General features: G+C 43.1%; 1 protein-coding gene across 1 annotated transcript; it reads right to left on the reverse strand.

Moving 5' to 3' along the window:
• Positions 1–341: 341 nt before the first annotated feature.
• Positions 342–14,299, reverse strand: txndc16 (thioredoxin domain containing 16; the record flags this gene model as incomplete). Its single annotated transcript, XM_080849917.1, has 19 exons — positions 342–598; positions 3,137–3,330; positions 4,025–4,191; positions 4,934–5,072; positions 6,251–6,335; positions 6,576–6,712; positions 7,330–7,498; positions 7,992–8,051; positions 8,183–8,329; positions 8,741–8,864; positions 8,962–9,022; positions 9,802–9,968; positions 11,003–11,159; positions 12,366–12,456; positions 12,806–12,927; positions 13,208–13,282; positions 13,378–13,451; positions 13,645–13,727; positions 14,110–14,299. 19 exons carry the CDS (start codon positions 14,297–14,299, stop codon positions 342–344), a joined length of 2,499 nt encoding a protein of 832 aa, XP_080706043.1.
• Positions 14,300–14,631: the final 332 nt, after the last annotated feature.

The following is a 14,631-nucleotide window of genomic DNA, read 5'->3' on the forward strand; positions in this document are numbered from 1 at the left end:
TTACTGACAAAACAACCACCACTTAAGAATGAGAAGGAGAACTAGGAACGAGGAGAGGGAAAAACAAAAAACACTTGCGTGTGCTGAAATTTCAGTTAAGCCAGATCTTTAATAGGTGAAGTGAAATAACTGGTGTTTTTTTTTTTCTACAGCTGAAATGTTAACAAAAATAAATAGGGTACCCTTTTAGAAAAGAGGAGAGGGAATAAACAATAGCAGCTTTGCCATTCAGACATGGCTCATTACAGCTCATTCTTGAGCAATGTTTATGTGTATTTTAGAGGCTACAGACGGCAGGCTCCTGTCCAACAGTCTCCGGTGGGGCGAGTTTCCTTTCGCTTTTAGAGTTCAGAGTGTGTGTGAGGTGAAGGGGGGTTTGCCAGTGTGCCGGAGCCCCGTCTTTCTCCTCGGCCCTTCTCTTTCTTCTCCCTCTTCTGCTCCTTCCTGCTTGCCTTCCCTTCCTGACGCCCATCACTGGTGACGTCCATCTTGGTCTTGGTGCTCCTCTGGGCAGCGTAGCCTGGCAGCTCCTGGTCCATGACTGACAGGAAGTCATAGAAGGGAACGGAGGGACCCCACATCTCATCTGGAACAACACCTGGGGTGTGGAGGGAAGAGAAAGGAAGATAAATAATGAACCTGACAGGCCTCATAAATCATCATCCATAAGCTGCAGAAAAACACAAATAAAGTTCAAAACAGCCACATGAGGGGGGAAGGGAGGTGCTCTTCTAAAGTGTCTTTGAGACAACATTGTTTCTATCAGAACAAATCCTGATCCTCAAACCAGTGTTTGAAGTGAGCTTTCAATATTTTTTTTTAATGGAAAAAGGGCACGTTTCAAGGTCGAGATGTTATCTGATCTACCATGAAAATTCCTTCGGCAGTCATGGTTATCAAAGGAAAATTGGAAAATCACAGCATGGATCTGCAGTGGAAACTGCCTAGGAACGTGAGATAACAGCAAGTCAATGGGAATAAATATTCCCCGCTGCTCTGCCCACTCTCTGAATGGCAGCATGAGTCTCACTTCAAACCGATCTGAATGTCATGGCTGCATAGGAAAGGGACAGCCTTGGTTATGAGCCCAGTGCATTCTGCGGAACAATAAACAAAGACGAAGTGGTTGAAGTGGAAGTGATGAATCAGTCTCATGTCTTTACTTTGAAAGTGACTTTTGATGAATTTTGCAAACTAAGACACATTCGTCATGGATGGTAGAAAAAAGAGGAACTTGAATGAAAAAAAAAACCAGATGCTTAGATACGTAGAAGATTGAGTAAAAAGACATTTCCAGTACAAGATGCAAAAAAAAAGAAAAGAAAAGCATCTGGATGCCTCCCAGGGTGAGTTTAATTTCCAGGCAAAAGGCTGCAAATCTCTTGAGAGAGATAGAGGAAGAGGAAGAGAGAGAGAGAGAGAGAGAGAGAAAGCAGGGAAGAGGTCACTCTTGAGAACTGAGGTGGATGAGAAGAGTTGTCTGCTTCCCTAATCAACAACCTTGTCACCCTCTTCCTCACATCTGGGCAAAGCAGCAAAGGTCCAAAAATAAAACCAAGCAACCGGGCTGTCCTCAGACTATGCTGGGAGCCAACCCGGATCAAGGTGAGAAGGGAGAGAACACACATGTTGGGCAGGCTTCATGGCCCGCACGTGGTGCCCGAGTGATGACAGACACAACAGGGGCCCACAGCCCAGCGAGAGGGGAAAAGCAATTACGAAACACAAACAACAACAACAACAACAACACAGGGCAAACAGAGAGAAAGCAGCTTTGGAGATCGTGACAGGACCATGTGAGCGTGCTTGTGTGTGCCTGTGTTTTTTATTTAATTATTCTTTGGAATTTAAATTGGCGATAAAAAAATAATACATGAGATAATGGATCTTTAAGAGCGGCAGTTTTTCCTAATAAAAAAAGACGTTTTACAAAACTGATGTATAAACATTCACTGCACACTGGCAGAGAATGAAACAAGACAGAGAAAAAGATAGGCATCAAAAGAAAGCGAGGGAGAGGGAGAGGGAGAGAGAGAGAGAGAGAGAGAGAGAGAGAGAGAGAGTTGGCACCATCGTCATCGGTGATCTCTGTACCGGTACTATAGCCTGAGTGCCTGGGAGAGAGAGAAAAAACTGGGCACAATGAAACCCAATTAAGGGGTATGGTTTCCCCCGCTCATCATAGGAAGCAGATGGAGTCGCTTCTGGGAAGCTGGCGTTGGGACAGGGCTGCTGCTGCAGGGAACCCAAACATCCACTCAAACCCCATCACAGGAGTGCAGAGAAGAGGAGGCCTCTCTCAGGGGAAATCATGAAGTCAGCTATGAAAGGTAGGGGTTGGAGGGTTGTTATGAGGGGAACCAAAATTACTGATTGGGCATCAGTGTGGAGTGCGGATAACTTTTTACCGCATCTCAGTGTAATACCATCTGGGCAACACTGGTGATTGTGTTATTTGGGTGAATAGTACTGAAGAAGGGGGTAAGGGGGCTGGGGGTGGGGTGTTGGGGGCCTGAAGGGACAGAGGGGATGAGCTCACAGACATCAGTGAATGGCGGACAGGGTTTCACGGAAGGCTGAGATGTTGAGATGATTGAAAGCAGGCCTCCAGGGTGGGGGGGCTTTTACGACGACTGGACCGGGTCTGGACACTCTATGTGACAATGTGGGGATTATGATCAGACTTTGATTCACACATTCAACCCATCAACAGTGGTGATATAATAGCGCCTCTTCCCAGTCCCAAATGGTTACAGAATGCTTGGTGGTGAGAAGGGGGGAAAGGACTGAATGATACACACATGCTGTGTTAGCTGGTGGGGATGTTTATTTTCACAGCTTTATAGTGCTCTGTGAAACCATACCAACAGCGACAGAGGAGTCTTATGGAGGCATGTATGTGTGTTTGGAATTACAACATGCAGAAGTATATGTAGAGGGATACTTTCTTTTCATACCCTGAAAGAACATTTCCATGTCTTTATCATGTTATTATGAAACAACCCATCCATTTTGACAAAGTACCTGAAGACATAAGATTGATGTTTTAGAGCTCTACAGATAAGCCAGTGAAGGGTGAAGAAGTAATGGCTGCCATGACTTGGACTGAAAAACCTGCACATTATCGACTCCTTACCTGCCGGCTCTTCCTCTTGGCTCTCAACACTCTGAAGCCACAGTAGGATCTTACTGGACTGCAGGTGGCGCTCTGGGGGAAAGTGGAACACCTCTCCAGCAGAGTGGTGCAGCTGAGAGAGCACCAGAGCAGGGAGCTGGGGGGAGGCGCCCAGGTAGGACTCCAACACAGCGCTGCCTGCAGGGGTCCTACGACTGCAGGAGCAGACAACACAATACACCCATATCTCATTTCACACACTTGTGCCCTGGCAGCCTCAAAAGGTGCAGGTTTTCATTGTAAACATTGTAACATTCAGAAATTAAACACGAATATCAATAAAATGACATGACATTTTTTAAACGTTATGAAATGCAAAACGTGTCAGCTATGGCTGATATTAGCTGCTAAAGCTAGCAAGACAGCTAGCTTTTATCTGTGCTTTCTCATAATAATGCGTAACTTGAGGCGGTGATTCACAGTATTGAGAAAGAAAATGCACACAAGTTTGGTTATCCTGTAGTGGTTAGCAGCAAGCCCATCAGTTAATGTTAACAGTTAGCCCGTAAGCTAACTTGAAAGCTTGAGTGACCCAATAAAGAGTCTATTTGCCTCAGCTAATTAAATGTAACTTATAAACATCAATAAGTGTTTATATGCACCAATAGCCATCTAAAACACCTGTGATTCATGGGATGGGCTGAGCCCCTTTACTGTTCCGATTAAGGAGTTCCAGAGTATCTGGATCCACAAAAAAAAACCTACCGTTGTACTCAGAACCCTCTGATAAACAGTTCTATGGTATTCATTTTAAGCTACTTTTTCCTCATGTGATGAAGTTATGTTTTCACTAGAACATTTGGCTTCATAAAGATATAATGCTGTTTTTCTAACTAAGAGTGTACACACAGGTTTATCCAGCATGGCAGGTAGCGCTCCAGGTGCCCAGCGTGTAACAGTCCCCGTATCTCCAGAAGGGCGGCGCTACTCTCCTGGCCATCTTCAGCCACAAACAGCAGCAGCAGGGGCTTCTTCAGCTCCAGATACTGGGGCAGATTCTCCACTGTCAGTTCAGGCTAGCAGGAGAGACAGAGAGAGAGGGGGAGTGAGAAAGATAGGAGACAGATGGACAGGGTAAAGAGAGAGGAAAACCAGGCGCATGTGTGAGTGTGAGAGAGAAAGTGAGTGTGAGAGAGAAAGTGAGTGAGTGAAAATAAGGAGAGAGATGTAAATGGTTATGCAGGGTGAAACAAAGAACAAATACAGATTCAGCAAATAAGGAAAGGGTGAATAGATTCGAAATTTAAAAGAGTGATAAATAAGGAATAAAAGAAACAAGAAAAGAAAAAGAGAAAAGCAAAGAGAGACAGAGACAGACAGAAAGAGATGAAGTCAGAGAGGTGAGAAGAGAGGTGAGCGTCTTGCAGATGCGGTCACAGTAAGAGTTTCTGCCTATGAAGCACTGTTGGGTGCTGCGTAAACAGACGGTCAAGAGCGCTGTAAACACTGTCACAAACGCAGCACTCAGACTGGAGCCTCCCCAGGATAGAGCGATACCACCCATTCTTTGTCATCTCTGTCTAGGGAAGGGATACACAATGTTCAGTCCAAAAAGGATGAGATTCCTCTGTTTGGATCAGAGTGTGTCAGCCATGTGATCGTCCAAGGAGTGATTTACTCTTCCACTGATTCAGAAAATCACTCCGTTCTGTGTTGCAACCATACTCCAAACACACACACACAGACTCTCTCTTACACACACCCCAACACACACACACACACACACACACACACACACACACACACACAGAAACTTACAAATGGATCTAGCATTGCGTTGCGGATGAGTGCAATGAGTTCCTTCACTGAGGAGGCCTGGATGGAGTGGACCTCTCTCAGGACCTCAGGGTCCCTCGACACCAGCAGCGCAGGCAGATCCAAGGACAGCTCACGAGCCCTGAAGATGGCACAGCACACTGAGTGCCATTGACAAATAAACAAACAACCACAGCTGTCTGTCTCTGGACAAGAGTCAAGTGTGTCATCTGCTACTGATGTCAAGCGTGTCATCTGCTGGTGCCGTTCCTGCAAAGTTGTCACAAACACATAACACAACAAGCACATTCTGGTCCTGTACTGGCATGTAAGGAATTCCTTAATGCAACGTTTTTCTAACACACACACAATGCCAGGTGTAGACACCCACAGCTTAGTGTTTCAATTCAATTCAATTCGATTTTATTTATAAAGTGCCAAAACAATAAAAATGTCCTACTCTAAATCACAACCAGGACATGCTACACAGATGCAAGTCAGTGTAGTTAAGCGTAATAACTAAAATCACTGTGTGCTGATGTTTACATTCCTTTACTGTGAAATCGATTACCCAAACCATCACCGCGCCCCTCTACCCTTCAGAGGGACGTCTAAAGATGGCAGGGTCAAGAACATAAATCACACAGAACCACATGCCAATCAAGAATCTGATGGACATTGTAGACTCAGCGTGAATGTCTGTAACCTGGGGGTCGGCTCAGACGCTTAAATGGCCTGTTCACCTCTGCCGGAATCTGGGGCATTTGGTCTGGTTTCCATTTGGTCTGGTTTGCTATTAGACACATTCTTATAGAGTAGGTGCAACCTCAAGTTAAGCTATTTTAATTTAGAAATAACTGATTGGCTACATCTGGTGGAATTCTTTATATAACACAGGTATAAATTAAGAGCCTTTAGTTGATCTGTCCCTAAAGACACTGATTCCTTTAATTTAAAGTCGCCCAATCAAGGGTTCTTTGTGGTCTTCAACTACAAGGAGGTGAATCAATTAGCTGTGCATGATGCAATGGGCAACGAGGGTGCATTGATAGAAGTGAGAGGTGAAATACAAAAAAAAAAAGAGTGGCAGAAGATCCTGTCTGGCACCCTGAATTAAATATGGATTAGTCTGAGTGCACGCTTATTTGATTTTGACACAGTGGAGACGAAAGAGTAAGAGCTTTTCAGAGGCAGTGTTTATAGGACCGGTAACCCTATGGCAGTGTTTATAAGCCCAGTAACCCTCTGGCTATGTTAATAGGCCCGGTAAGCCTCTGACAAGTGTTTTTAGTCCTGGTAACCCTCTGGCTCTGAAGTTACCAATTTTGGGCCGGTGTGTCAACAAGCATCCCCAGCAGAATCTCCCCTCTCAGTCCTCTTGCTGCCTCTTCAAATAAGGCAACTCCTAAGAGAACAGACAGAATGGACGAGAGAAAAGAACAGACAGACAGACAGACAGAGGTATCAAAGAAATAAAGAATGGAAGAAAAAAGGAAAAAGACAAGTAAAAGGAAGAGAGAGAGAGAAAGGGGAGAAAGAAAGAAACATTGAACAAAAGAGACAATAAAGCAAACAATAAAACAATAAAAAACTACAAAAATAATGAGAAAGTCCCAGATTCCCCTGGGTCTGGTGCTGGCCCTACCTGGGTCCTGGCTGGAGCCGAAGAGCCCCACTGTTCTGAGGGGGGCGAGGGCAGCGTGGGACTGGTCCAACCCCCCGTCCATGAAGGACTGCGCCTCCTCAGAGGTCGAGAGGCAGAGCGGGCTGCCCAGCTGACTCCTGGTAAACACAGGAAATGAGTTCAGGACCTTTATCTCCGCAGTAAGTGCCATTTGGCGACGCAAACACACCAGACACAACTGCTTGAGTCTGGCCTCTCACCTAAATCACCCCACCGATACATGAAACAGGCTCCCAAAAACATTTTGTCTCATAATGGGCAATTTTGTCATGCTGGCTCAACAATGGATCTCCTCCTGCACTTTAAACTGAGTTATGACAATTAGGATATTCCTTGTTCCTCTGATACTTTATGAGAATAATGGATAATGGGACCTAGGTCGAAGGATGAAGGATGTCTGAAAGCAACATTTATCTACATTAAGCTCATTCAGCATCAATCCATCTATTTATTAGCCCCAAAAACTCTAATTGCCTTGTTATAGCAGAAGCTCAGGAAAAAATGTGTTGTTGTTTTAAGATTAAGATCACTTGATAGTGCTGGCTAACTCTGATCCGGATGTCTCTTCTTCCAACATTCCCACAACGCAACTTTGCTTACACAGCTTAAGTGTTGCACTTGCAGCTAAGCTAGCTGTTTATCACAACAAATTGGCATGTGTATGTGGGGGGGATTAGCGGTGCTGGGAACAGGAGAGGATGAGCATGCCACTCACAGCAGGATGAACCTGTGCAGGCTTTCACTTCCCAGCATGCCGCGGTAGAGCTGGGCCTCGTCGCCATGGTGATATGCCATCACTGTGGGAAAGGAGGTGATTTGTTGGGAGCCACAGATGTCTGTCCACTCTCCACAGTCCACTGAGGCCATAGCAACGTCAGAGAGACCTAGGCATAAACACACACACACACACACACACACAATCACATGGGCTTTAATTGTACACACACACACACACACACACACACACACACACACATACACACACACATTATTAGTCACTTAGTCCCCAGGCTTTTGTATGTGGCCGTACTTCTCCATAGGTTTTATTATGTCATTGACCACTGTTGTGCCGGTTGTTTGCATCAGCACTTGTTACACGACCTGTAAAATTCGGCGATGTTGTCATTACGTACTGGATTATTACATTTTACCAGAGAACTGGGCCATGGCAGTTTTGTTACCATTGCATTAATAAAATAAAGGGAAATCAATAAATAATTCATAAACAGACATCAAATAGATGGATTGTGAACAAAGTTGACTAAAAGTTAAAGAGGAACTTTTATGAGGCCACATGATTTATTAGATTCAGTTCTGTGAACCAAAATGGGAAGCTCTGAAGATGAGCGCATTAAGGTCTGATTACTTCCTCTTTACCTTCCAACGCTTCAGCAACCTCAACGAATGAATGCATGAAAGCAATGGACACCGCTTCCCCTGATGGACACACAAACAGATTCATTCCTGGATGAGGTCAGTCAGTTCACCAAGCATTTCACAGCAACATAAGTTAAGTTCAGTTAAAGTCTTACATGTGAGAAGGAGGCTAAACCTGTTCTTGCACTTACATTTGATATAAAACAGCACCACCATGTGGTCATGCTGTGCCAATGCACTGGTAAAGATGTCTGCAGTAAGCTCCAAAAGCGGCTCCAAGTCCAATATAAGGTCCCGGTCTCTGTACACAGACTCAGCTACTTCATCATCCAACACATCTGAACACAGAGGAGAAACAACATACCAGTTAAAACCAAAATCACTCCAGCTGTACACACATACCTTCACACAATGCAAGAGGGAAGGGTGTAAAAGCTACTCACACTGACTTAATATGGCTCTTTTAAGGGCTTTCATTTAACAAAAAAATGAATAAATATCTAATAAATCATGGTTTTACATACACCTCCATACTGTTGACCCTGGCTAGAGAGATCTGTGAGAAAAATACACACTATATCAGTGAACGCAACACGTTGCCTAATAACCATCATCATCTCTGCCATTTCCTCTATGCTGTAAATGTTTAATTCAACTTGCCTCTCATCAAAATGACTCCTATGATCCACAGCCTGCATTCATTTTAAAGCACTGCGACAGACACTGCAAGATACAGACAGCATTGTTACCCAGAGTGGTCCATTGGTCTTCATCATCGTCTTCCTCCTCCTCTTCTCCCATAGGAGTTATCTCCTCTTTGAAAAGTGTGACAACTTCTTCTATGCTGTTAAATGTGACATACCTCATTGCAGCCTGTGGAGAATTGAGAAAAGCACTTCAATGAGAAAATTACTTCACTTTCACGGCCACTCGGGTATTGTTCTGAAAGTGCTGTATCTGAAACACTCACCTCCTCCGTGAGTTTGAAGGCTGCATTGTACTTTAATGGGGTTTTAACATCAGGGCTATCCCTAGCGGGAAAGACAAGGTGAAACTTTCTTTAATACAACATGGAATCAAAAATAAATTATAAACAGTATTTGCTCCCTGGGAATTTAGCCATTCTGAACAGTAAGATATATGTAGTTAAATCTCCAAGTAATTTCCTGGGCCATGTAACTCCTATTGATGCGGAAAGCTACAGATGTGCTAATCTTCAACTGAGGTCCTCAGACATGCCACTGACAAAAGGGTGTTAAACCCATGACTATTACATCACAAGTTTTATTAATTCATTTTATTCATTTACATTTGAAGTTCAGAACCATCTTAAAGCAGTAATACGGATTTCTGTTCCAAAACTAGCAAGCTAAATACCTAAAAGACATGCAGTCACCACCAACAGCCCAGTTGACACTGATAGAAGCTTGCCAACACACTAACGGGTGTCTTTTGGCAGTATAGCTGGCAATGAAATGCTGAGAAAGCTTTTATTCCATTTTTGCAGGGTATTCCAGCCTGGTACAAAGAACTACATAGGACGTATCCTGGATGGCTAGTGGGAAAGACACAGGTGTTTATCTGTCCTTCACATGACCATATGTTACCAAAAAGAATTTGAGGATGGTATCAAAACTAGTTGCCTTTAAAACCATACCTCAAAAAGTGTCAAATTGTTACTTTATAGTGTTACTTTAACTCAGTAGGGCATTAATAGTTGTACAGTTTAGTTTTCTGTAATTCGTGCATTATATGCCTTGTATATGTATGTACAGTATAAGTGTGCTAAGTCCTATGCTACCCCACTGACCTGTGGATGAGCACTACGCCAACCTCTCCCCGTAGTCTCCAGGCGAGCGTCTCTGCTGTGACCCGGTCCAGGGCCCTCGTCTGGGTCTGGGTGAAGAGGAAGAGGAGAGGGACATGGAGGTGACTGTAGCCCACCTCCACCTCTGCAGGGTCCACTGATGCTTCTGTCTGATGAGGAAACACAGCGCAGCAGTGAGACTAACACCACTGCTGAGGCTAAAGGGGGCCTTAAGTTGGGTCTGCCGGATTCAATTCAGTTCAATTTTATTTTATTTATATAGTGCCAAAACAATAGAATTTTCTCAAGGCGCTTTACAGAGCCCAGGGCCTGAACCCATGATTCAGATGAACTCATGATCAGGTGAACCCCTGATTCAGAGGAACCCCCGATTCAGAACGTCAGAGCAGAGGTCAGAATAGATAGCATTTGTATTTCATTCATTCAATTAGCAAGTATTTATATATGAATACATTTTCTGTTTGTGGGCACACTTGGTGTGGAGCCGTAGTGTTGCTACCACCTTGTTCTATCCATTTAGATACATGACGCATTTAGTGCTAAACATTGGGTAGTCCAGGTTTAGGAAAAGTGATGATGCTCCCTTGTTTGTGGGGTTTTGAATATGAATATCAGAAAATCAGTACATGACCATTGCATCCACAAGATGAATCTGTCTATTCACATGCTCAAATTCAGTGCTGTAGAAGATGCTTGTATACATTCTGTAAAACTTTGGTCAGATTGTATTGTTTTGGTCGGTATGCTTCAAGAAAGTCAAACTGGATGAAATGCCTGCTTGGTCAATACAAATGATTAGTTGAGAGATGTTTTTTTCAGCCACACATATCATAGAAGGGAGACTTCTTGCCATCCTTGAAAGTAGACACATCTGTCCACCTATGCAGCCAATTGTTGTCAATTGACAAAGATACTAAAACTTCTGTAAGTCATTAGCATTTCTGCAAACAGTTCACCCTTCCTCCCTTCAATGTGTAGTTCACGGAAGCAGATATTGCAGCATATTGCCATTACATTTTAGTTGCCAATGACTACAGTGCTCTGAAGAGTCCCAGGTAGACTCATCTTCCTTCGGCTTGAAGAACGATCAGAATGTAAAGACAGGTGAGCCAAGCATTCCAAACATACATCTGCTCTGTATCAGGTGTGTGTGTGTGTGTTTGGAGACACTGTGGCTGCTCACCAGCAGGGGAGCCTCCATGAGCTGCAGGAAGGCGTGGATGTTGAGGGTGGTGAGGGGTCGTGTCATGGCCGTGTGGGGACAGGGCTCAGCTATACGCCTCACATCCTTACAGTGGAGGAACCACAGGCCTGCCTGGAGAGATGCAGGGTCATCCACACTGGGGAGAGAAAGAGAGAGAGGGAGAGAGAGAGGGAGAGAGAGAGAGAGAGGGTGGGAGGGAGGGAGAGAGAGAGAATGAGAGAAAGAAAGAGAGCCAGAGAGAAAGAAAGAGAGAGATAGAGAGAGTGAAGAGAGTGGTTGTGAAAGAAAGAGATTGTGTATGTGAGAGAGAGTGTGTGAGTGAGAGAGAGAGAGAGAGATAAAGAAAGAAAGAAAGAGAGAAAGTGAGCGAGAGAGAGTATAAGAAAGAAAGAGAGAGAGAGAAGGGGGAATCAACACTTGTGGCAGCTAGATCCTAGACCAGCCATCTCTAACAGAGTATACTGTAAGAGCTGTATTTTAAATGACTTCTTAAAAAAAGAGTTTACAGTATGACATACACCTAGTCACTGGATTGCTTATTTTTCTTAAAAACTTTTTGGGAAGTTTTTTGATGAAATGACAGCGTTGCAGAAGTCTATCTTTTTGCAGAGTTTGGTAACAATCCTCATCAGACAACACTGCAGTGCCTACACAACCATCAGCAGAGCCCGATTTCCCAGCATCTTTTAGCTGTATATGTAAGTCTAGATGATAAATTATCCTGTGTCACCTTTTGGCTAGCACCTGCTATAAATATGCATCCTCTATACATTTTATCCTCACTGGAGTGCGATTACATCTCTCACATTCAACATGCTACACGCAAATGAGGCAATCTTTGGTGAAACTCCTCTGGGGATTGTACACACTCCTGCCGTCTCAAATGCAATCATAATCTACCCTTCCGTGCCTCCACAGGCGATCTGGTCCCATCACACCCTTGTGGTAATGCATGCTGTGCATACTCACACCTACACTATTTAGCCTTCTCTCCTACACAGGCAGCGGCATACAGGGCCCATTTCAATTCAAGGTGTAAATAAGAAACCAGGTGTTTAGTTTAGAAAACAAACTAAATAAATGGATGGATGGATTGATGGATGGATAGATAGATAGATAGATATTAAATAAGTGATAAGCAACTACACAGGATATATTCACAAAAAAGACTTCCATAAGTCCATAAGAATTAGACACAGCCTGTGTTCACACAATGCATCTGCACAATGAAGGAATCCAAACCTTCTGCTCACCACAGTTCTCCTTAGAGGTGGTCATATTATACAGATATCATCAGGCCTCTCATTCGCTAAGATCACAAAGACTGAAACATGATTCTCACCCCATGTGTTTCAGCAGAGGACCTCCAGTTGTCAACACAAACTGGAACTTGGCACCATACACAAATGCTGTCTCCATCAGAGCCCTGTGTTCTAGTTCAGGATACAGAAAGTTCTGTGTGACACTTCTAAATCATGATTATTAGTTATATTATAGGGTGAATGTAAAGATTAGACATGTATTAATAAACATACAGTAAGTGAATGTATGAACATGAATAAACCATCAATAATTTGATTATGAGGTTTATGGTTTTCTTATGTTAACTTCTAAAATTACACTTACAAGACCTCTATTAGTCAGTAGTTATCATCAGTTATCAGTTGGCAATTATTTCATTGTCACTAATTAAGAAAAACCCATTTTAGATCTTAAGCTATTTGTTTTTTTTAACTGGTATCAGGAGTGCTAATAGTGCTTTGTGAAGAACCTGTTCTGTACCTGGGAGCCCAAGGACCTGGATGTGACTGAAGACAACGTCCATTTTGCCCTTAGCTGTCCTTTCAATGTTCAGCAACTCAGCGGGAGTGTGGACATAACGCACCTCGTTGAAAAGCACCGTGCTAAGGGAGAAACCAGAGTTCACACACACACACAGGCACACAGGCACATGCATCAGAGCTATTTAGAGAAACACTGCAGTATACTTACCAACAACCCTGTGAATCTCATTCAATATTATCAAACACGCAAAGCTTCGAGTCAAATAATGTATTCACCTCTAGAACAAGATCAAGAAATATAGGAAGTGTAAATAGCTTTCGATGTGGTGTTAAGATTGATATTGAAATCAACCATACCAATGTGCATAGGAAGCTCTCATAAAGGGAATAAGTTACTTACAAGAGCACATGAGACACAATAGCATTGACATCAAACACGGTGTCTGTGTCAAAACTCCTCAGCACCTCTGAGCCTCTGCACAAACCACAGAAGAAAAAGCTCAACACAAACAAAACCTTCCAAGTGCATAACATGACTAGATGTTATTATGTTAAGAGAGGTATACCAACCGAAACAAATAGGCCTTCTTGATCAGCTTTTCAGCCCCACAATATTTTGCAACATCTTCTTTTGTACAGTTCATCTGAAAAACACACAGTGGTTTATCAGACGCTCCCTCACTAAAAAATATGCATGGAATTTCAGATTTATTTTATTTTTAAACATCTCAGTATTCATCTGACCAGGCATGTCAGCCTAGCGCTGTAGTTTTTCATCCTCAGATTCAGGTGAGTCTTCTCTCCAGTATAATTATTTATGTTCCAGTCAGTGATTACCTTTGCCACTGAAATGCCATAATCCTCAAGTGCTTCAGCAGACAGCTCCAGCTGATCCAGGAAGAGCTCAAGGGTTGGATTCACTGCATGTAAGCGAAACACTACATCAGTGCGTGACCTTTTCTATTTGCTACAGCTGTTTTTGTGTTGGTAAAAAGTAAACAATACTCCTAAACAAGCCTGATGTTATTCTGAAGTAAAATAAAACAAGATACATGCCATGTATCATGGCTTTTGACAACGTTTCAGGTACTGTGGTTCCATTTGTTTTTCATTTTCAGAGGCTGAAACTAAAAAAGATGGGGAGTGGGGACTAATGAGATATGGGAACGTCCCTATATTTTCTCCTCCTTTTCTATTTAAGAAAATATATTCAGCATAAAAAAAGAGGGGCATTTAAATAACATCAACATCAGCTCATCTAACACAAGGCCTGTGTTGGTGAAGATGGAAAGTCCTCTTTACCTTGATTTCCAAAGTATACAAAGAACATTTTTCCAGACAGCATCTTCTGGACGAGATTCTCCTGGGTAAGCTCCAGCAACTTTGACGTGTTTGCCGCTGCACATCTCTTGACTTGCAGGCAAAGTACCGTTAGTATGAGGATGAACCTGAGGTGCGTCATGATGACAAAACTGCAAACTAACAATGGCATTCCGATGTGGCATGACTGGAGATCCTTTTTTGTAAATAATCTGGTATTAGCCTCTTCAGGCTAACTCTACATGCTGGATAAATTATCCAGCTAACTAATGTACGGACATACAGAATATAATACAGTAAAACACAGGGAAATCGAATAAGTCATTTTTTGCTCTCTAAACCCGTTCGTTATTAAGAGTTGCATTCTATTAATGTGCAAGTCTAGAGCTTGAATATTATGTTAAGCACCCATCTCCTCGCTGGTGCCAATGCACAGATCTGCGAGTGTTTTGTTTCTTCCTGTAAAAAGTGTTTATGCGTCTGACAATCCAATGAAATGCACAG

Source organism: Sprattus sprattus, assembly GCF_963457725.1.
Source record: "Sprattus sprattus genome assembly, chromosome: 13".
Classification (NCBI taxonomy): domain Eukaryota; kingdom Metazoa; phylum Chordata; class Actinopteri; order Clupeiformes; family Clupeidae; genus Sprattus; species Sprattus sprattus.